Source organism: Coenobita brevimanus, chromosome 72, assembly GCF_032717465.1.
Source record: "Coenobita brevimanus isolate Jiangsu-jjx chromosome 72, ASM3271746v2, whole genome shotgun sequence".
Lineage (NCBI taxonomy): Eukaryota > Metazoa > Arthropoda > Malacostraca > Decapoda > Coenobitidae > Coenobita > Coenobita brevimanus.
Window position 1 is genome coordinate 17,636,489 of NC_137025.1, and position 25,283 is coordinate 17,661,771.

At 42.3% G+C, this 25,283-nt stretch overlaps 1 protein-coding gene across 1 annotated transcript in view; it reads right to left on the reverse strand.

Annotated features, from left to right (window-relative positions):
- spin (lysolipid transporter protein spinster) overlaps nucleotides 1–25,283 on the reverse strand; it is a 143,399-nt gene that overhangs the window by 22,683 nt on the left and 95,433 nt on the right. Inside the window, exons 3-6 of the mRNA XM_080278266.1 lie at nucleotides 19,601–19,752; nucleotides 9,794–10,018; nucleotides 8,214–8,345; nucleotides 3,985–4,074 (exon numbers count right to left, since the gene is read on the reverse strand). Of these exons, the coding sequence (XP_080134392.1) occupies nucleotides 3,985–4,074; nucleotides 8,214–8,345; nucleotides 9,794–10,018; nucleotides 19,601–19,752 (599 nt within the window). The remainder of the gene's footprint in view (nucleotides 1–3,984; nucleotides 4,075–8,213; nucleotides 8,346–9,793; nucleotides 10,019–19,600; nucleotides 19,753–25,283) is intronic.

The following is a 25,283-nucleotide window of genomic DNA, read 5'->3' on the forward strand; positions in this document are numbered from 1 at the left end:
GACGATCTCCACCTGCTCACCCTGGCACGCCGTACACATAAAATCAGCATTATCTCGCAGTCTACCTCTGATACCACTACATCTCTTATGTACCCATTTATCACACACACCGCACAAGATGGAATTACTTCCCACGCCCTTGTGGCAAACTGCACATGGCCACTCTCCCTCGTCTTTGACAGTACCGCCACCAACCCTAGATATCATCACTTTTGTTTTATCTGCATTTACCCTTAAACCCTTTTGCCCCATACCATCTCTCCACTTCCTAAACCTTTCCTCCGCCTCCCTTTCATTCTCTGCAATCAACACCAAATCATCAGCATACAACAACTCCCACGGGAGTCCGTTTCTAAAGTCACGTGAAAGGGCTTCAAGTACCATGATAAACAACATGGGACTCAAGACTGACCCCTGATGCACACCAACATTCATGGAAAACTCATCACTCAAATCTCCATTCACTCTCACCTGGGTGTGAGCACCCACATACATGGCCATAACCACCCTAACCAGCCACTCCTCCAAGCCAAGCTTTCTCATTGCCCACTTCACCACCTCTCTAGGGACTCTGTCAAAGGCCTTTTCCAAATCAACAAAAACAAAATAAAGATCCCTTCTCCTACCAATATATTTTTCCTGAAGCTGTCGAACAATGAATATGGCATCAGTGGTCCCCCTACCTGGCATAAACCCAAACTGCATCTCATCAATATTCACTCTTTCTCTAATCATACCTTCTAAAACTCTCTCCATTACCTTCATTATCTGATCTAAAAGCTTTATACCTCTATAATTCCCTCTTTCCAGGGCATATATATATATATGGATGATGGGGCACTCACCATCCACTCACTCGATGTAGTGCTGCTCTCGGGTGTCAGCAATTTCCTCTCCTCCATCCTTCTTTCCTTCCATCCTCTTCTGTCTTTCTTTCCTTCATTCTTTCCTTGTCCTTCTACCTACGGGTTACTTTATATTCCCTCTTCTGTCTTTCTTTCCTTCATTCTTTCCTCTTCCTTCTGCCTGTGGGTGACTCTTCACTGAGTGACAAGCCAAATGGTTTCCTATACACCAGGAAACCATTTACTATGCTGGGTAGTAACCATATAGCCAAATTTTGGCACCTGGTGGTTCAGTGGGTAATTATTGCGCTCCAATCGGATTGAGCCAGTGAAGGTTTACATCCATTAAATGGTGGTTGGGGTTGATTGCTCATGTAATGCCACTCAGGGATGAGTGAGGCTGGTCACCCTCATCTTAAATGTCGGGACCAACTGCCTAGCCCCGGGCTCCTAGGCTCCTCATGGGGCAATGTAGGACTGGAAGATGGATGGATGGATGGATATATGAAGGTCAGTTGGTCAGGTGGTGTGGAGGTCACTGGGGCTGGGGCACCATAACTGCCTTGGAACCCCATCTCTTCCTGCACAGATTTTAAGGTACAGGACTATTGTGTGGGTTACACTTACTGTGTACATGTGTTTTATGTCCCATAACACACTGGCAAAATGGATGACTGGGGGCCAAAGGGGTGACTTTTGAGGTGGCCATCCCGCCAATTAGAACTTTTCCCATAAGGTATGCTGTTTGTAAAGCACGAAATTTCTAGAGAGCGAGGTCTTCTACCAACCAAAGCCTAGCGTATTAAGAGAATTGACTGTGTGTGTATATCTATCTATCTATTTATCTATATCTATCCATCTATATACATACATACATATATACACACAAGTATACATATATATATATATATATATATATAACTATCTATCTATCAAATGCCAGACGCAATCCCGTTTGGGGTGGCCACAAACAAATCGCCTCCAAGTCGCACTGTCCCCCGCCATTTCACTGCCCTGTTCCCAACTCACACCCCCCTCTCACATATATATGAAGCCTCTGTGGTACAGTGGTAGAGTGTACATTATTGTACAAGGGAGAACATGGGTTCGCACCCTGCCAGGGGAATAAACTTTGGGAGTGTTCTTCCGGCCACGTACTGTTTGATGGACATAAAGGGTGCTGTGCTAGAATCAGTGTCGCATACTATAAAGTATGCTTGCACCCAGTTGGCTTGAACGAGCTGATTACACTTGGTTCACAGACTACACGCACATCCAAAGCCACTCCAACATCACAATCACACTTACAAGCACTTCTCACCCTACATAAACACACACACTTCCCTACATACACATACACTTCTCAACCTACATACACACACACACACACACAAACATACAGGTTGTTAAAAGAGACGGAGCTCTTTGTGGGTCATGGAGAAATAATCACCCAATCAGCGTCGAAAAGGAGACCAGCCTATTGTGATTATGTGAATGAATGTATGAGTGGTGATCCCATCAGATACTAGCAAAAAAATGCAGGTTTTTGTCATAAAAAGGGTTACAAGACACAATGGAAGTACAAAGCATGGTTGCATCATGGCGGAAAGGGATAGTTCACTCTTTACATCTGGGGATGGTGAATTTGTGGGCTTCTTCGATGAAGATATGGGTAAAGGAAGTACTAAACTGAACCAAACAAGAGTAGCACGAGTGGAGAAAATGGCAGAGATGAATGTCCAGGAGTTAGAAAAGGTATGGTCAGTAATTAGAGGGTTGCAGGAACAGACCTTAGAACAGGAGAGAGAGATCAAAGTTATGCAGAGTAAGTTGGAAAAACTACGCACACGCAGTGCTGAACGAGAAAGAGAAATTACAGAATTAAAAGTGAGTAATGAATCTGCCTTAAATGAAATAAAACAGTTGAAGAGGGAAAGTAAGAGGCTGGAAGAAGACAGAGACAGGATGAAAAGTAAACTAGATAAGCATGAATCAAAATCAAGGATGCAAGATGAACACATTAAGGAAATCAAGGAGCAACACAAGGGGTGGAAGAAAATTCAAGAGGAAGGAAATATAAATTTTAAAGAGATTATAGTACAACAAAGCCAGGAAAAGGTGGAGATGGAAGTGGTTAGTGTACTAAGAAGTAGAGAATCTTTAGTCAGGGATGTAGCAGACAAGAAAAAATGCATGATATTTTCGGGAGTAAAAGAAAAACGTATGACAGCAAGCTCGGAAAGAGAAAGAGAAGAGCTGGGTAAAGTTAAAGAGATAGTATCTGTAGTCATGGAGGGTAACAACAAAGCTCAAGAAGAGATTGAAGAAGTGTTTAGGTTAGGAGGGACGAAGCCACTTAAAGTAAAGTTTAAGTATTGAAGATGACAGTGACCAGGCTCACTCACCCACGAGTGGCATTACTTGAGCAGCAAACCCCAACCACCCCCTGGTTATAAACCTGCACTGGCTCAATCCGAATGGAGTGCCTTAATTGCTCACTAAACCACCAGGTGCCATAATTTGGTTTATGAGAGTGACCAGGCTCACTCATCCATGAGCGGCATTACTTGAGCAGCAAACCCCAGCCACCCCCTGGATATAAACCTGCACCGGCTCAAACCGAATGGAGTGCCATAATTGCTCAATAAACCACCAGGTGCCATAATTTGGTTACACGGTTACCACTCAGCATAATAAATTGTTTCCTGGTATACAGGACACCATTTGGCTTGCCACTCAGTGTCAAGTCACCCACAGGCAAAAGGAAGAGGAAAGAATGAAGGAAAAAAAGACAGAAAAGGAAGGAAGGAAGGAAAAAAGGAGGGAAGGAAAGAAGAAAGGAAGGAAAAAGGAAGGAAGAGAGGGAAGGGTAGGCACCCGAGAGCAGCACAACATCGAGTGAGTGGATGGTGAGTGCCCCCACCTACCACTAAGGCAATATTAAAATAATAACAAATGCCCAGAGGTGTTTGTTAAAACTTTTTGTCTGACATCAGTCCACTCCCTGTAGCTGACTGTGTTCATGAAACTGGAGGATAATGAAATACAAAATCTGCCTGAAAAAATGGTAAACATTTCAGTGGATTCAAGAGGTTAAAATGATGAAGGAGAGTGCAATACAAAAAATGGGTATACTGACCTGACACGCAGCTTCTGCCCAGCAAAAGATCCCAATGGTACACCCAACAGCCCGGCAGACATGGCAATGGCACCAAACACAAATGCAACACTGTTAAGGTAGAAGATCAATAATAATTTTGGGAAAATCAAGTCAATGGTATCATTACAATAAATTTAATTGTTCAAAATCTCTCTCTCTCTCTCACACACACACACACAACTGATGAATTACCTTACAGGATGACAAACAAGAACTATGATTAGAGAGATGGTTTTCATTATGAAAAGAAGTAATAAGTGGAGTGGTCCAGAAAGCTGTTTTGGTACCTATAATGTTTCTAATATATGAACAGGATACAGTCTTATCATTATGAATATGTTTGCTGATGATGCAAAAATTATTAAACAAATTGTACGATTTTATAGTCCCATTTTGGTCTTACTCCTGTATTGTGTTGGCAGTGTCATCCATCCCCATTTTATAGTCCAGTTTTGGTTTCTTTTGCATACTCCCATCTCAGTCACATGACATTTGCTTGCATTAAATTAAATATTCCATAACTCGTCCCTCTGGTGAAGTTGGTCCACACCATCTTGTAGCCGCTATAACTTTTTACATGTAATTTGTTTAATAATTTTTGCATCACCAGCAAACATATTCATAATGATAAGACTATCCTGTTCATATATTAGAAACAATATAGGTACCAAAACAGCTTTCTGCAGCACTCCACTTATTACTTCTTTTCATGATGAAAACCATCTTTCTACAAGATGGTGTGGACCAACTTCACCAGAGGGACCAGATATAGAATATTTAATTTAATGCAAGCAAATGTCAAGTGACTGAGGTGGGAGTATGCAAAAGAAACCAAAACTTGACTATAAAATAGGGATGGATGACACTGCTAACACAATACAGGAGAAAGACCGTAATGGGACTATAAAACAGGGATGGATGACACTGCCACCAAAATACAGGAGACACCAAAGTGGGACTATAAAATAGGGATGGATGACACTGCCAACACAATACAGGAGAAAGATTTGGGTGTAGTAAGACAACAGTGACTCACCAGATAGGCACATAAATATGACGACTAGTTGCATAACTATTAACCCTTTCAGGTCTCCTGGCCACTATAGTGGCTTTCTCAGAAGGGGTCTCCTAGCCACTCCCGTGGCAGCATATTTAGGCATGAATGAAAACTGTTGTGTGAGGCTGGTGAATGGAATAAGGTAACGAGCTGCTCCCCAGACCCCTCTGCTTCCACCAGGCATGCGCAGATCACAATATTTTAGTTTAAACAGTCTGGGAAGAGCTAATCATGGTGGGGGGTTGGGTTGCACGTACTGGTTTTATTATACTGTTGATCTGGCAATATTTTTTACTATTTTGGTATCAGACAGTTCATTTAACAAAAGAATTTTGTTTGCAATATATTTTTACTGCTCTGGAGGATACATAGCTCTCACCTCCCTCTTCCCTTACATATCCCCCTTCCTCCAGCCCCCTACCTCCCACCGATTCCTCACCCCTCTGCCTCCCACCCTTTCATCCTCCACTTTCCATCCAATCCCCCACTCCCTCCTACCTCTCACCGACCCCCACCCCTCTACCTCCCATCCTCCACCCTCCACTCTCCCACCCCCTGCCTCCCGCCTACGCACATAGCTACCGCATCACAGGCAAGCAAGAGATTTCCGCGTTGTATGTCTCAATATTTATTCATTTCCTGGGTGTTAGAGTGTCTGACTGAGAGAAAATAATTAGAGATTTATGATTTTATGTTTCTAAAGTTGTTTCTGTAGCCTTTTATACATGTACCATGCATTTATTTGTTACCAGGCGGACATGCACATGCAGCGAGTGTTGCTTTTTTCATTGACAAAATAATTATTGTTAGCGTCTCCTTACATTTTTCTGATTTATATTTCATGAGTTTCTCACATTTCCTGGTTATACTTACAACAACGTCAATTTTGAGAAATAATAAATATTTGATCACTGTCTCTACTGCTGCCTGTAAGTACACAGGATGATTTAGTTAACAACAATAAAATAAACATACGTACATACAAAAGGCAAGCTCATAGGCTTACCCCCATGTCCTCACCCCCACGGCCTTGGACAGTACTAAGCAAAATAAGAGCAAAGTAAAATAAATTAGTCAGTAGTAACTAGTAAGTGATAGTTTTATATGGATCTTGTAACTGTTTAGTTTGTTTTCTGTAATACACATCTGCCTATTAAACATTAGAGCTCAAGTCGCCATAAAAGTGCTGCAAAAATGATGGGAAGTTGCGTAGCAAGTGGTGTGTGGTAGTGTGGTGAGTATTGCTGTCTCGGTGGGTAGGTGATTTCTTGGTGCATAGGCGACATGATTGCATTGTTTGTTTCCATGTTTTTCTATAAAAAACAATGCACTAATATATGTACATTATATCTCACGTAATTTGTGAATGATTTTTGAGATGTTTTTTTTTTTCATTCATTCATTGCCAGACACCATGTATCCCAAACGGGGTGGTGAAGGGCTCAGAGTTAATTGTTTTACAGGGAGGGGCACTAATCCTCCACCAACCCCACTTGACACGTAGGGAGAACGTGTCAAGTGGGGTTGGTGGAGGATTAGTGCCCCTCCCTGTAAAACAATTAACTCTGAGCCCTTGACCACCCCGTTTGGGATACATGGTGTCTGGCAATGAATGAATGAAAAAAAAAAACATCTCAAAAATCATTCACAAATTACGTGAGATATAATGTACATATATTAGTGCATTGTTTTTTATAGAAAAACATGGAAACAAACAATGCAATCATGTCGCCTATGCACCAAGAAATCACCTACCCAACGAGACAGCAATACTCACCACACTACCACACACCACTTGCTACGCAACTTCCCATCATTTTTGCAGCACTTGTATGGCGACTAGAGCTCTAATGTTTAATAGGCAGATGTGTATTACTTCCTTGTGCATGAATATGATATTTTTTTTCTTTATTTGCAAACCTTGACTTTTTTTTAAAAAATGCGTCTCTCAAACGTGACCTTCGGACCTATTTGAGACCTGAAAGGGTTAATGAAGATACGAACAGCATTTAAGGTATAAGTGAAGAAACATTAAGTAAACTGATAATGACAATGGTAAGACCTAGACTGGAATATGCAGTAGCAGTCACTTGTCTTCCCATTAAAATAAATAAATAAATAAATAAATCACGGAAACCTCAATTAGTGGCTGCCAAGATGATACTAAATGAGAGTATTCCAGTATGTGGAGAGGCTACAAAGGTTGAATTTACATAAAATGCAAGAAAGAAGATAAATATGATGAGTGCACAGATGATGTATAATAAAAGGACTGAAAAAGATGTCACAGGGGATGGTGGGATAACAAGGGGACATAATTGGAAACTCAAGATGCCAGGGTGCTCAGGTGATGCAAGAAAATAAAGTTTTCCAAACAGAGGTAGTGCTAAGTGGAACAAATCAGATGATAGTATGGTAAGTGCTGAGAGTACCCAGCCTTAATAAAAGGTGGATAGTTGTAATGGAGACAGGACAACACAAGTCTAATCCAAATCCTGTTACATACTGGGACAAATGGGTGAGTACAAACAAGCAGGTACAATGCTATATAGTACTGTATTCATACTAATACTGTGCATTATTCCCTCCTCCCTATCATCATCATATTCAGTATTACTATTTTCAACTTAGTCTTTATCATTATGATTCTCCTCCTGCTTCCCCTCCTCCTCATTATCACCATCAATGTCCTCATTAATGCTATCTCCTCTTAGAGTGGGGGAATGGTAACGTAATATCGACATCTAATCTATCAATCCATAAATATGGAGCAGAATATTCTTCCACTCTCTCCTCCTGCCAATACCGCTACTCACTCACTCATCTGGTACCACTACTCACTCAAACTATTTCCCAACACCACTACTCACACATACTGTAAGCTGGCACCAATACTCAATCGTACTGTTTCCCAAAACCACAATCGTTAACTCCTTTACTGACACCACTATTCATGTGACACCACTACATACTCATACTGCAGTAAAATTTCAAGTTCATCCTGCAGTCCAACAAGTTCTTGTCCACATCAGTCTGGGAACACAATGCCAACAACAAAGACAAAAAACAAAAACTTTTCACTGATACCATTACACATTCATACTCTACTAACACAACAACTCAACCATTCTCTACCCACAACACTACTCACTCGTCCTGATTGGCACTGGGGTGGTCCTGTATCTTGACACCAAGCTGCACAAAGATGGGTCCCCAGAAGGCCAGAGCCCCGGCCACAAAAGTCACACAGGTGAAGGCAATGGTGGACAACACAAAACTCTTGCTGTTGACCAAGGGAAGAACAATGGTGTTACAGTGTGGGTGTTCTAATCTGATGACAATCCCTAACCCTTTTCAGACTGGTTGGCACTCAGATGTCTAGTAATTATATTCATGGATTTAGAAATGAACACTTAAATACATGTCTGGATACATGACACTACTGTTGCCTAATTATGCAGTACAGTACCATATTTGCAGTGATACGGGAAAGAAAATTATTGTTGTTGTTGTTATCATACATCACCATCACCATCATTATTGTTATAATTTTAGTGGTAGGGGGCAGCGCTCACCACGCACTCACTCGATGTAGTGCTGCTTTGACTGTCTGCCCTTTTCTCTCTTCTGCCTTTCTTTCCTTCATTCTTTCCTCTTTCTTCTGCCTGCAGGTGACTTTACACTCCCTCTTTTGTCTTTTAATCCTTCTTTCTTTCCTCTTCCTTCTGCCTATGGGTGACTCTACACTGAGTGACAAGCCAAATGGTTTCGTGTACACCAGGAAACCATTTACTACCATGGGTGGTAACAATATAACCAAATTATTGCACCTGATGGTTTATTGGGTAATTAAGGTGCTCCAGTCAGACTGGGCCTATGTAGGTTTATATCCAAGGGGTGGCTGGGGTTTCCTCCTCACGTACTGCTACTCAGGGATGAGTGAGGCTAGTCACTCTCATCTTAAGTGTCAGGACCAACTTGCCTAGCCCCAGGCTCCTATGATCCTCATGGGGCAACATAAGACTGGATGATGGATGGATGGATGAATTATACTATCATTATCATCATAATTATTATTATTATTATTATTATTATTATTATCATCATCATCATTATTAACTCTGCATTCTCTTCATCACTTAATAGTGTACATCTTAGTAATCAAATGTATTAATGACCTTAGTAGTTAATTAAAAGTATGTACCAACTGCTCTCATAATTACAGCTGTCTGAAGTTTTGAGAGTAATTTATTTACTGTAATACTGATATGCCTTTAGTACCATGATTTTTGTTTTTCCAAGAAATATATGTTACCAACCAATTTCTTTATTACTAGAGAGTATATGGTTCTATACAAAAACACTTATATAACAAACAGTGAATTAGTGGAATGTCTGTCTTATCTGAAAGGTAAATGCAGAATGTAATTCATATAATGTTTTAAACCTTCTTTCTTTTTGCAATCAGACTAAGCTTGTGTAAATTTATATCCAAGAGGTAGTTGGGGTTTATAGCTCATGTGATATCACTCAAGATGAGTAAGGCTGGTCATTCTCATGTTAAATGTCAGGATCAACTTGCCTAGTCCCTGGTTCCTACACTCCTCATGGGGAGACATAGGATTAGATGATGGATGGATGGATATCATTTTCTCATATATACTTAAGAATCCTGCAACATTTCACTAGGAGAAGGAAGGGAAAGATGGGAAAGAATTAATCAATACTTACTTTGTGAAGAGGTATTTCAGGTCACTAATGTATGATGTGGGTTGGAGATGCTGTCCACCCTCAACCTCACCCTGTGGAGGGTTCTGGAGTACCGTGAGTATAAGAATCAGAGCAATGAGTCCCATGATGGGTGTCACTCGCAGGCCCCACCGCCACGCCTCCCAGTCGTCCTCTGCAGTTTTGGCAAGCTCAGCCACCTCTGCTCCAATGATGTACCCCATGCCACTGTATGACAGAAGAGACAAGGAGTAGGTTAAGACATTACTCTATTAACCATTTCAATCCAATCACTCCATTTTCATTACACTGTACCTCTTCTACCAAGCAACCATTATACTTAGCTTAGGGCAGACTTTTCATGCTACGATAAGCAAGTGGTCAATGTTGCTAGCTACAAAGCTGATGGCACCAGGATTTGAGCTCTGATGCAAGCAGCAGGTGCCACTACTTGCAGAATCATTAGTAAAATGAGTGCCAACAGTAACATCTAAGGGAGGTAACCAAGGTAACATGCACGATGCATTTTTTTTTTTGTTTAATGTGTTAAAATCTGGGCATAGGTTTCATAGCCTGTTACCAAGGCCCAGTAGTCCCTCTGCATACCATATACCTCTACATGTCACCACTTTGGCACTAACACCCACTGTCCAAATTGGCTAGTGCACTGAAAGGTCCTTCCATCTGGTGGCAGCCCTCGAACTTCTGACAGAGACACGAACTGCGCGTGAGGGTTACTGCTACTAATATTCGGTGTTAATCCGTCCAAAACCAGATAAAATAGTGCATCAGGTTTTCACTTACAAAACTAAGGAGTCTACAATACTCATGGCCTTCTAAAGAAGATGGGTTGGAAAAAAAAAAAAATAGGACACTGTATTCAAGCATCTGTCCTACTCCTTTCTATCAGGTGATTTCTAGGGAAGTACTAAAGAGGGTTTATGTGGAAATAATGCCTTTGTGAATATTAAGACGGAAAATCATTCGAATAAGGGTAACAGGATTTCCGTTTCTTAAAAACAATGATGAGAGATGAATAATTTTGCCATTCGACATTTCCATTTGATACTCAGCTCTGCCACATGTACGATTATAAACAAACATGAGACTGGTGAGATGTGCCGTTGGTGGGATGACTGGTTGCATGAGATTGACAGTAACAAAAACTTTATTTGCACTGTGGCCGACTTCAAATCAAAATTCAACTTTCAATGCAGACCAACATCCATTCATGAGAAATCAGCTGTGTCTTCCTCATTATGTTGGTAGGGTACACGTATATTTATTTACATTCAGGAAACCTTGTTATACATTGCTCCAGCAGTAAGTTTAGAAATACAGTGTACTGTATGGAAAAAGTTGTGCATGAATGAATTTCCCCAGATATTTACCATGTTATAGTCTTACACCAATTAAATGGGATGTTTAAGAGCGAGTTTTACGCCAGGTACCCCTTTTTTGGATAAGGGCTATGGCGTTGTCCCTGGGTAGAGGACTTTGGTTTGGAGCGTGTAGCATTTTATGACCGGATGCCCTTCCTGATGTCTACCAATGACCCTTGGGTGGATTCGATCCTCCGACCCTTCGGTCAGAATGGAGCGCTCTAACCCACTGAGCCACGGCTGAATAGTAAATTGTAAGCAGAATTCCATGGAGATAATGATTTCTGTTCTACAGGTATTTGTTTTTTTCTAATACCACTTGCACATATCGCATGACTGTTAAAGGCATTTGAAAAATTTTGTGAGTCGAGGAAACTACATGAAAAGGTGTAGACAAATTTACCTTTTAAACCCGTAAAACATGTATCTGGGAGAAGTTCACAGAGTGTCACCAGATGGCAGTACAGTAATCTCTCAATTATCTATACGGTCTTACCCAGACGCTGTGATCTGGCTGTGCCAAACCATTATTCGTACATTTTTCCCCCACTATCCAGACAAAATGCTTGTGTCCGTTTCAAAATTATGGTCATGCAAAAAATTTTCGCCCAGTCGGGCGAGAATGGCCTGGTGGCGCCGCCGTGTCGGGCTGGTTTGTTTACCCTATTACACCAGACACCCCCATTCCTCACTCTCAGTTCCTGCACATCGTTTGTGTAGTAAGCAGCTCTTCCTGGACTGCTGTTATGGCGGTGAATGTGGTAGCTTTCGTGGTGGTTCCCTACTTGCTTCAGGCCTTGCTATTCCTTGCATGCCTCTTCCTAGAGTGTGTGACGATGGCCACTTCACCAGAGAAAAGAAAGTGGATAGTGCTGACTCTTAAGAAGAAGGAGATCATGGGAAAGATTGATGTGGGATGATCAAATCGTGTGTTGATACTGATTTGTATTCTAGCTTACTGTGCTGTACCAAGATTTTATTCTATTTTACCATGATTTTAGACCAGTTTACCATTATGTTTTGTGTGCCAACTGCATTTTTGTGTGGTGTGTGTGTGTGTGTGTGTGTGTGTGTGTGTGTGTGTGTGTGTGTGTGTGTGTGTGTGTGTGTGTGTGTGTGTGTGTGTGTTTTTCTGCACAGTATGGCCCTGCAGTGGTGATTGTTTGTCTGTGGATGATGGGTCTAATTGACCATGGTAATTGGTTGGCTGTGGTTTATAGGTCTGCTTTACCAGACACAGTAGTATTAAACAACAGGAACAAGTGTTGAACAATGTACTGTTGTGGCCTTGTACACTGCCTTTCGAAGTTAGATTATGTACGAATGGGGACCAGGGAAGTCCACACTCCGGACAGAGTCACCAACCGGACAAACCTTTGGCTCGTTGGGTAATCGTGGGATTACTGTACCCCTCAGTGCACTGGCTAACAAAATACATGCACAGGCTGTCTCATACCAGACTGATGTGCTGTAGTGTATTAGTATTAGCAGCGGTATTTACATGCCACCAGGTCTTCTGGTAGATCTGTAAAGTCTGCTTTATGAAATTCAAATTCTTAAACTGTTCCCTGCCCCGGTGAGGAATTGAACCTGGATCCATTTAGACTGCAGGCCACCTCTCTACTGATTCATCTACCACCTCTTCCCCATGCATCTCATGACAGTACAGTAAAACCTCGATATAACGAACTTCAATAGACTGGAATTTGCTTTTATCTGACTTTAGGAGCTACCAGACTAAATTCCTATATATTGGAAAATGTTCGATAAAGCCAGAAGCAGTCTGGACTGCCTGACCACTTCAGCTATGTTCACCACAAATAAAAGACATGTTTATCAGTGCACAGTACAGTATTACTGTATATATTATACCATTTGATTAATGTAGTGAAGTTATAACAGAGCACAGTACCACAATGGTAATCCATCTATCTATAGCCTGACGCCCTAATCCCACAAAGGGTGACCGCAGACAAAACGCCTCCAAGTTGCTCTATCACCCACCATTTGACTACCCTCCCCCAACCCACCCTCCCCTCCCTCATATACTTCTCAACTCCATCCCTCCACCTCATCCTCAGTCTACCCCTCCCTCTCCCTCCCTCCACCTCACCTACATACTGTACACCCTCTTAGTCAGTCTTTCATTCTCCATTCTCTTCACATGTCCACACCACTTCAGTGTATTTCTCCTAATCTTCTCAACCACATCCACATCCACCCCACAGCGTTCCTTCACTTCTTCATTCGTCAACCTGTCCCTCCACGTCACTCCACATGCTCCTCTCAAGTAACTCATTTCCACTGCTCTCACTCTTGACTTGTTCCCCTCTTGCAATGGCAATCAAAACAGTTTAAAAACCGTTCATGCAATCCGGACTAATGTCTGATATACTGGAAAAAGTCCAGATTAGCAGGGGGAAGTCCAGAAGTCACTTTTATCGGAATTTCGCATTTTTTGGAATGGTTTGGGCCCCAATTATTCTGTTATAGTGAGGTCTTACTGTATGTATATAATACATAAGCACAGCAGCTGAGCACCTCAAGACATCTGCTGCCACTTAACCCTTCCCTGCTACCATACTAGTAATCTCTCAATCATCCAGACGGCCATTACCCGGACACTGTGATTTGGCTGTTCTAAGAAATTATTCATACATTTTTTCATACTCTATCTATGTACCTAGGCTGCTTCCCCCAAAGAAAGGGAGGTAGCTGAGATAAGGCCAACACACTCCCAATTTACCCATCCACACACACACATCCATTCTCATCTTAGCTCCAAGGGGAGAAGGGACAGATCCTCACCGCAACACACCCCACGAGGGTCAAAAGCACAGTGTAATCAGTGACATCTGCAACAGGGCCCGACAGCAGAGCTGGTTTACCCCTGCCACATCATGATGGACTCATCCCCTTGCCTGCACCTGACCAGATCAGCTGAGCTGACCAAATGCAGGAGAATATCCCCTAAGGGCTGCGTCAACATTTATTCAATCACAACTTCTCTCCCAGCATTCCTATCACGCACAGCCACTCTTCCTTGCTCAACAGACATCCATTTCGCATCAATACTCTCTTTACGCTGTCCATCCATCCTACTCATGGTCTTCCTCTTGGCCTTACACCTCTCACATCCGATCCAGTTATCTTTTTCACCAATCACTCATCATCTATTCTCTCCATATGCCCAAACCATCGCAACACCCTCTGCTCAACTTGATCAGCCATCTTTTGCAAATCTCCGGTTCTCCTTCACACGTCATAATTTCTCACTCAATACATACACGTCACTCCACACATACTCCTCAGACACCTCATCCCCATTACATTCAAACTTTTCCTCTCTGCTACACCCATATTCCATGTTTCAGCCCCGTATAATGCACTCGGCACCACTACACCCTCATACAGCCTTCTCTTTATATCCATTCTAAGTGAACAACATCTAAACACTTTTTTTTATTCTTCCCTGCACCTTTCCTACTTCATTTGTTCTAAACTTCACTTCTGCATCTATTCTCCCATCCACAGCAACATGTGACCCTAAATACTTAAATCATTCTACCTCCTCAAGCAACTCACCATTCAAAACTATATTCATCCTCCTACCATCTACCAACCTTGCACACTTCATCACTTTACACTTATTCTCATCTACTCTCAATTTCCTCCTTTCACACACCCTTCCAAACTCCTCTACAAACAGTCTCAATCTCTCCTCTGAATCACCAGTGAGGTATCATCTGCAAACAGCAACTGATTCAGATTCCACTCTCTACCATCAGCATTCACCAGACTCAAATCTCCACCTAACATTCTCACATTCACCTCCATCATCATCCATATAAATATTAAACAACCAAGGCGACATCACACATCCTTGCCGCAGCCCCACTTTCATGGGAAACAAATCACTCACAGTATTTCGCACTCTTACAAGACGCTCTACTATATACATGAAAACTTTTCACTCCTTTTAGCAACCTACCATCAAGTCCATACAATCTCAAAACAGTCCACAAAGCCTCCCTATCAATAAATATCATATACTTTCTCTAAATCTATGAACACACAAAACACATCCTTACCATTCGTTTAATACTTTTCACACGCTTGTCTCACAGCAAACACCTGATCCACGCATCCCCTGCCTAATGCCACATGCCTCATCACCAATCTCTCCCTCTTTACCCTCTCTCTCTCTCTCTCTTAATTAACACTCTACACCTTACCTACAACACGCAACAGACATATATCCCTAAAGCTAGTACATTCATACTTATCACCCTTACCTTTATACAATGACAACACAAGCACTTGCCCAGTCAATTGGCATCACACCTCTCACAAAACACACATTCAACAATCTTACTAACCACTCAACAATAGTTGCTCCACCACCTTTCAGGCATTCCACAGCACACCCATCCATATCTGCAGCTTTCCCTGCTTTCATCTCCTTTACTGCCTCCTGCACTTCCTCCATCGTGATTAAAGAATCATTCAACTCTCCCAACACATTTATTCCTTGCACCCTTGCATCTGCCATAATCTCTGCCTCCCTTTCCTCCTCTACATTTAACAATCTTTACTCTCCCAACACATTTATTCCTTGCACCCTTGCATCTGCCACAATCTCAGCCTCCCTTTCCTCCTCTATTTTTAACAATCTTTCAAAATACTACACCCATCTCTTCCTTACTGCATCCATCCCAATTAACATCCTTCCATCCTCTGCTCTTACTTGCTATTCCTTCTCAGACTCTCCTATTCACACCCTTTTCATCTCCTTCCAAAACATTTTCTTAATATGTTGAAAAATTCTCAGTCACCTGCCTACCCCACCTCTCATCTGCTGCCACTTTAACATCACGCACAGTCCTTCTTGCCCTATTCCTCTTTTCCATATATCTCTCATATGACACCTCATCCTTCCTCTGCAGCCACATTTCATATGCATCTCTTGTCAGCCACAGCCATACTTACTTCCTCACACCATCATTCACTTCCCTTTCGTACACCACCACCAACTTGTCTCACACCACATACCTCTTCTGCATGCCCCACTGCAGCACTGTTAAACAACTGCTATTCCCCCTCCACACTCCCATTTTCCTGATCTTTCACTGCGTTCCAATCACCTTTCAACTTTTCCTGATACTCTGTGTCATTTTCTCTCTTTTATCCAACTCACTCACTTTTAAAACCTCTCTGCCACACCTAACTCTCCTAGCTCTCACCCATCTCTTATCTACTCTCAACTTTCCCTCCACCAGGTAGTGGTCGGACATACCTCCACTCTCCCCTCTGAAAACTCTCACATTCAACAATCTTCCTATTACATTCCTGGACACAACCATATAGTCCATTAATGCTCTATCAACAACCCTTCCACCCTCCTGTCTCACCCATGTATACTTATAAATATCTTTTTTCCTCAAACAAGGTATTTCCAATCACCATCCCTCACTCAATACACATCCCTATCATTCATTCCACATTTTCATTTCTTCCGGACACACCTTGCATACCAACTACACCTTCAACTGATACATTTCCCACTCTAGCATTCAGAGCTTCCATCATTACCACATTCACATTCCCTCCAAAACTCTGCAGACACTCATTGACATCATTCCAGAAAGACTCCCTCTCTTCTTCATCCCTTTCACTACCAGGCCCATATGCACTCACAAACACCCACAACTCATGTTCAAATTCACTTTCACCCACATCAGTCTCAATGTTCACTTTCACCCACATCAGTTTCAATGACACCTCCTTCCATTCAGTCACACACTGCTGCACTTACAGGCTCACTAACATGGCCGTACCTTCTCTCGCCCTTCCTCTATCAACACCAGGCATCCTTTCATTCACACTTCCAGACTTAGACTCACCTTTCCCTTTCATCTCTGTTTCACTCAAAGCTAACACATCCAAGTTTCTTCTCACAAACATTCTCCCAATTTCCTCCCTTTTAGCCTCAATCATATCACATCCATGCAAATTCATAGAGCCAATCTTCAGGGTATGGAGATAACGCAATCCCCCAAACCTTCCTATTCCCTGTCTCTGTAGGAACTAAAAAAAACAGAGAAGGGTCCCAAGTCCCCTCAACTCGCTCCTTTTGGTCACCTTTTACAACACACAGGGAATACGGTGACAGAATTCTTCCTAACAACCTGGCCACAGAGTGGTAGTACCACCCCATAGAGATTGTGTCCCCCCACCACAGGGGGACAACAATATCCAGACAAAATGCATGAGTCCAGGTAAAAATTAGGTGGCACAGACAATTTTGCACCCAGCCAAGCAGGAATAGCCTGATGGCGCCACCCTATCTGGCTGGGTTGATCACCCAGCGTCCGGTAGAGACCCCCTCAGTTGTTCCCAGTTCCCACCCGGTGACTGTAGTAAACAGCTCCTCTTGGACAGTTGTTATGGTGGTGAATGTGGTGTTTTTTGTGGTTGTTCCCTACCTGCTTCAGGCCTTGCTATTCCTTGCCTGCCTCTTCCTAGGGTGTATGATTATAGCCCCTCCACCAGGGAAACAGGAGAGGGTAGTGTGTTGACTCTTTGGAAGAGGGAGATCCTGGGTAAGATTGATGTTAGATGGTCGAATCGTGAGTGTTGATGTTGATTTCATTTTGGCTTACTGTACTGTACCATGATTTTATTCTATTTTACCATGATTTTATTCCATTTTACCATTATATTTTGTATGCCCCCTCCACTTTCCTTATGTAGCCTTTTTTTTTTTTTTTTTCATGTCATTGTAGGGTATGTTCCCAGTAGCAGTGATTGCTTGTCTGAAATTGGTGGGTCTGCTTGACCATGGCAATTGCTTGGCTATGGTTTATGTCTGCTTGACCAGACAGAGTAGTGTTAACCCGCCGCGTGCCAGTGCCGCTTTAAAACGGTCTGACATAATGCCACGGCCAGTGCCAGTGCCGTTTTAAAATGGTTTAAAATAAAAAACTTCACTGTGACCGCATTTTTCAAGATTCACGGGTAAAAATTACCAGGAATGTAAGGTATCTGTTCCTCTACCATCCCCCAGGCTGTCAAGGCCATACACTCACTCGCTCCCCCCCACACGATTGCTCTGCCTCACTCTGCCTGTGTGCCTCACCCAGTGCTGTACATAGTGAAGGAATTTTGTACATATTTTCATGTAAGTGTAAGTTGTAAATATTTTCTTGTAAGTGTATGGACTATATAGTGAAGTCAAGTTGTAAATACCTTCCTGTAAGTGCCAGGACTATACATAATGAAGTCAGGTTGTACCTATCTTCAAGTAAGTGTAAGACAATACATTCACAGAGAGAAAGACATGCCAATTGTGATAGAAAATGAAGTAATAAGTAATCAGAAAAGTGTACTGAACATTGCTATACCTTCCCAACATAAATACCTGAGTATACCTTACATAGAAAATGGCTTTCTCTCACGTACATGGTGAGTGTGAGAGAGCAGCTATACCTGTACAAGAGTATGCAGGACTCGATAAAACTCATTTCCAAGCCTTGGTGAGCATTTTAATGGGGAAATTCGTTGTTTCCACATCAAAATCTATCATTTTAGCCAAAAAAAAAAAAAGGTCAAAAAATGGCCAGCACTGGGGTGACCATTGGGCTAAAAATAGCCAGCACACGGCGGGTCAAACAACAGGAACAAGTGTTGTATGATGCACTGTGGTGGCCTTTTACCATGGCTTTCAAAGTTAGGCTATGTATGAATTGGGGCCAGGGGAGAATCCCATTATCCGGACAGAGCCATTACCCGGACACAACTTTGGCTCTATTACATCAGATAATTGAGGGATTACTGTATTATATTTGGCTTTTCAAAATGAAAGAATTAAACAGAGCCTTCATTAACCTCACCACTACCAAAGATCTTTCATAAGTTTAATGAAATTATCTGGAGGCAGCAAGAAAAAATGAGAGAGGTCCTCTGATGGATGTAGTTAACCATTTCCTTGTATAGGGACTTCCCCTCCCACCCAAAAAAATAAAAGTGACTAGTGTAAGATTAAATAAAATACCAACATCAATGCTAACAATAGGCTGTTTCTTGCCCCTTCGCTACAAAAGATCTTCACAGAGCAAGGTACAATCGCTCAGGAGGGGAGATAATGATAGGGTAAAGCTAAATAGAGGTACAAAACAGTGCAGTACATAACTTATTCTACTCTCAAGCTGAGGATCTAGATATCAGTTTACTGCATTAAAATACTGGAATCAGTGCTTGGACAATAACTAAAAACCCAATTAGCCAGTACTGTTCTGTACTGTGATCTTTCAAGCCAGAGTAACTTCTTAGATTATTTTAAGTTTTAAACTGCCCTACAAAATACCATAATGGATCAATATTACTGTCCACAAAAGTATATTACTAAAAATAAAAAGTATAAGCTGACCTGCCAACTGGGATGGCGAAGTAGAAAAGTGCCAGCATCTTGGATCTGCGGTCCTTGACAAAGAGGTCAGAGATGATGGTGGGAGCAATGGTGGAGTAGGAGGCCTCACCAACACCCACGAAGCAACGGAACAGGAGAAACCAACCATAGTTCTAAGGGATACATCAATGGCAATTAGATCTATAAGGTGCAATGAAACTAACATGCAATTTTTCTATACAGTACAGTGTTTTATTGGGAAGTTTACTCTGTCTAATGACATTTAATCATGTTCTTGCTTTTGCTGTCTTTTATCATGGTACTATGGTAAATGGCTGACTATCCTGGTAAGTATGGCCATGAGTGAGGTGTGGATGCAAGTTTGGTAACTAGCCACACCAACATCACACTTATGGCAGGAAACATCGAACCATACTTACTGTAGACAAAACCCTGGCATCTGAAAGACTGATATCATAATTGACATTTTAACACCAAACTCTGTCTGTATCAGTATTCCCATTTATCTGGATTCCAAATATGAAAATAAATGTCTCCAAAAGTGAATTTTTGAGTTGGATGAACCACAGAACATGAAGAATTGCCCAGCCAATCTCATGGAGAGTGTGCCTGTACTGTGTTTTCTTGTAGTTCCACATCCTGACTTTCACTGGTCTACCCATCACTCCCCATTTGTTTATCATCATGCTTTTATAGGTCTACCCATCATTCCCCATTTATTATCTTGTTCCATCCACCACCTACCTCCCACCTGCCATCACTAGGGACAGTTGGATTTGTGCCTGCAATTTCTATTGCAGCCATTGTGCTGGTGAATGTGTTCACTTAGTGATATCCCAAGGCAATATAATACATAATTATGACTGGATATGTAAAGTACTTGTGGTGAGTCACCCATGATAACCCTGTACAGTACAGTATGGTCACTTGACAACCCCATAAAACCCATGTGTTACTGACTTATCTGAATTCTGCTGCAGAGGTGGCACATTTGTAAGTGTGTACCGTAATTGACTAAATAGCTATGTATGGGGGGAGGGGGGGTGTCACCCATGATAATCCTGTACTGTATGGCCACTGCACATGACCCTATATAACCCATCATGTAACTGACACTCTACTTCTGCTGCAGGTGTTGTTGTTCTGTTAATGTGTAATTATGATTGGAAATGTACCTGGGAGGGAGGTGACAATCATACATAAATAACTTTGTATGGCTATTGGACATCTATCTATCTATCTAGAGCCTGACGCCCTAATCCCGCAAAGGGTGGCCGCAGACAAAACGCCTCCAAGTTGCTCTGTCACCCACCATTTGACTACCCTCCCCCCAACTCACCCCACCCCTCCCTCATGTGACAATTATACATAAATAACTTTGTATGGCTACTGGACATCTATCTATCTATCTACAGCCCGACGCCCTAATCCCGCAAAGGGTGGCCGCAGACAAAACGCCTCCAAGTTGCTCTGTCACCCACCATTTGACTACCCTCCCCCCAACTCACCCCACCCCTCCCTCATATACCTCTCAACTCCATCCCCCCACCTCATCCTCGGTCTACCCCCCCCTCCCTCCCTCCACCTCACCTACATACACCCTCTTAGTCAGTCTTTCATTCTCCATTCTCTTCACATGTCCAAACCACCTCAGTGTACTTCTCTTAATCTTCTCAACCACATCCACATCCACTCCACAATGTTCCTTCACTTCTTCATTCGTCAACCTGTCCCTCCACGTCACTCCACATGCTCCTCTCAAGTAGCTCATTTCCACTGCTCTCACTCTTGACTTGTTCCCCTCTTGCAAGGTCTACACCTCGCTTCCTTATGTCAGGGTAGGGATCACAATACTATCACGCAGTGACTTCGTAACTTCCATACTCACCTCCCTATTTCTCATCACTGCTCTCAGTGTACCAACAACCTTCCTTCCCTGTTGTACCCTTTCACGCACTTCATCCCCAAAAGTTCCATCCTTACTCATCACACTACCCAAGTACTTGAATGCACTCACATTCTCCATATCCTCACCATCCAACCTCACTGCACACTCTGTGACTTCATTCCTCTCAAACACCATAACTTTACTTTTGTTCAGATTCCTCCTCCTACACACTGTCCCAAATTCATTCACCAAACCTTGCAATTCCCATTCACCTTCACTCAACAATACTGTATCATCAGCAAACAGCAACACCGGAATCTTCCAAATCTCACCCTCATTCATCAGAGCCACCCCCACATCCACTGCCCTACCTTGCACCACCTTTACAACCCCATCCATGTATATATTAAACAGCCATGGAGACATCACACAACCCTGTTTCAGTCCCACATTGAGATCAAAGAACTCACTCAGCTCACCATCCACTCGCACCGTAGCCTTAGCTCCCTCGTACATACTCTTCACAGCACTCAACAATTTCCCCTCCACTCCATATATTCTTAATATCTTCCACATACCTTGCCTACCTATTCTGTCATAAGCTTTCTCTAAGTCCATGAAGGCAGCATACACTTTCCTTCCCTTCTCTAGATACTTCTCCACTACACATCTTAGAACAAATATCTGATCTACACACCCTTTTCCTTCCTAAATCCCCCTTGTTTTTCTCCAACTAGCTCCTCTGTCATATGCCTAACCCTATCAGTGAGTATTCTACCATATATTTTACCATTCACACTAAGAAGGCAAATACCCCTATGGTTACCACATACTTCTCTCTCCCCTTTTCCTTTGTATAAAGGAACAATTATACCTGATTTCCAGTCCTCTGGACATAACCCCATATAATCCTTGTGTTAAAAAGTGCTACCTAAATTTTGTTGCACGTACTGTTGTACTCTACTCCATGGTGACTACACTGAGTGACATGCCAAATGGTTTCCTGTAAGCCAGAAAATCATTCATTAATATGCTGGGTGGTAACCTTGGGAGCAGGGCAGTGAAATGGCGGGGGACAGGGCGACTTGGAGGCGATTTGTTTGTGGCCACCCCAAACGGGATTGAGGCGTCTGGCAATAGATAGATAGATAGATAGATAGTAACCTTATAACCAACCCATACATATTCCCTATGTGTCAGTAAGTGGGTTGGTGGAGGGTAGTGCCCCTCCCAGTAAAACTAAGTAAAATGACAAACAAAATGCCTTGGACCAGGACTGACCCACATGTAACGACCACGGGCCAGACAAAGGACATGGTGTGGATTTCAACACGGAATGGGAGGGATTCTTCAGGCACCTGAAGATGCGAAAGTGGACAAATATGGACTTACTGAGACCAAGTGAAGACCTGACAGTGTGAGAGAGTGGGAATATGGATTGGGTAAATGTGTGGGAGTAGGTGTTAATGAGATAACAAAGGAGAGTGTATGTATTGTGTGTAAGAGATGGAAGGAGAATATAATGGAGTATGGTTGGTTTAAGGACTGTGTGAGTATGATTAAAAGTAGAGATACAGGCATGGGTGACTTTGTGTGTGTGTGTGTGTATATGCACCGACAGAAGACTGGGTGAGAAGAGTGAAAGAAGAGCTCTGGGAAAATGTGGAAGCATGCAAAAAAAGGTTTGAGAGGAGCAAGGGTGTTTTTGACTGGAAATATGAACAGGGAAGTACGGAATGTGATGGTGGATGGAGTTGTTGGTGTGTGGGTTGTACCTGCAGAAGTGGATGAGAATGATAGTGCTCTAGTAGACCTCTGTGGAGGTAGTGGATTGGTGAAAGCCAATATCCACTTCAGGTACAATGTGATCAACACGAAATACATGACGAATGATGAGAAGGTGGGTGATGAACTGAATGAATGGAAAGCAATAACAGTTTATGTGTGTGTGGATAAGAGAATGAGAAGATATGTGCTGGATGCGAGGGCACAACTGGGTATGTGGACTCTGACCACCACTTGGTGGTGGTGAAAGTCAAGGTACAAATGTGATAATATACTGTATAGGAGAAAAAAACATGAGGAAGCAGTCCACACACGGAGGGTAGAAAGGTTGCAAGATGATGAAAAAGGGACAGAATATAAGAAAGAAGTGCAGGAGAAGTTGGGTAAATATCACTTGGAGCATATGAGGGGGGGTGAAAGATGTGTGCAAGGTATTCACAAAAATCTGTGCAGCATGTAAGGTGGCGTGTGAGGTGAAAAGAAGACGAAAGGGGATGCCACAAACAGCATGAGACAAGACAAGCTGTGGTGCATGAGAAAGCATGTGGTGAGTGGATGGGAAGCAGAGGCAACAAGGAAGTTGAGAGACAGAACAGAGTTATGTGTAGAGAAGAAGAGTGAGGTGAAAAGATTAGTAAGAGAGAGTAAGAAGAGAGTGAATGAGGATTTTCGATGGAATTTGAGTGTAAAGTGGTGGGAATGTAAGAAAATGTTCTTGAAGGAGGTAAAGAGAGCTAGATTGTTAAAGAAGTTAGTAGAGGGGTGAATGATTAAAAAAAACAGATTGCAAGTGAAGATGGGAGAAAAAGTGAGCAGTTGGCGAGAACACTTTATGGAACTGTTGAACACAGAATGAAAGTAATGTGAGTATAAGTGGCTGTGGAATGGCTGAGAGAAGGAGGGAGATGAGAAGAGAGGAGGAGATCAGCAGGGCTCTTGTTTGGAGAGCCACAGCTCGCAAATGCGAGTATTTTTTCGCTTCGGCGAACAATTATTACATTCAAGTTGCCTTTTGGCGGGGAGAAAATACATCCACTTCAAAACCCAGTAAACAAAATAAGTAAATCTCATATAAAGGAACAAAAAAGCACGTTGTGATCGATCATTAAGTCTTTCCTTCTCACCACTGTGAATGTTTCAAACCTCATTATATGATTCTAATCATTACAATGTGTAAATAAATAAATAAATTCATTTCTCGTGAAATATTTCACCTCGCAGTTGGTTTGGCTACTAAAAATTTATTTGGCTCATAAATCTGAAACCTTAGGAGCCAAATGTCTCGCAACCATTGGCAATTAGCAAGAGCCCTGATCGGTAGGATGGAAGTAGTGGAAACAACAAAGAAAGTCAAACTGGGGAAAGCTCCAGGAATTGATGAAGTGTGGTGAAATGCTGAAATACGGGAGAGGGACAGTAGTTGAATGGATATGGAAAATGTGCAGATTGACCCGGGAGGAGGGTACAGCCTCTGAGGAATGGAAGTCAGATATAAAATTACTCCCCTGTAAGGAAATGGGGAAAATAAGTGTGCGGTAATCATAGGGGCATTTCTTTTCTTGGTGTAAGAGGAACTAAAGTATATGGTAAGATACATATTGACTGAGTTAGGGAAATAACAGAGGAATTAGTTGAAGAACAGAGAGGTTTTAGGAAGGGAAGAGCTTGTGTAGATCAGATATTCATCCTAAGGTGTTTAGCAGAAAGGTTTCTAGAGAAGGGAAAGTATGTATGCAGCCTTCATGGATTTGGAAAAAGCATTTGACAGAGTGGACAGAAATGGAATGTGGAATATATACAGAATACAGAACGTGGAAAATATAAAGAATATACAGTATGGAGTAAATGGGAAGCTGCTGAATGCCGTGAAAAGCATGGACCAGGGTGCTAGGACTGCAGTGCGTGTGGATGGTGAACTGAGTGAGTTTTTCTATTTGAATGTTGGATTAAAACAGAGATGTCATGTCTCCATGGTTGTTCAATCTGCATATGGATGGAGTTATAAAGGTG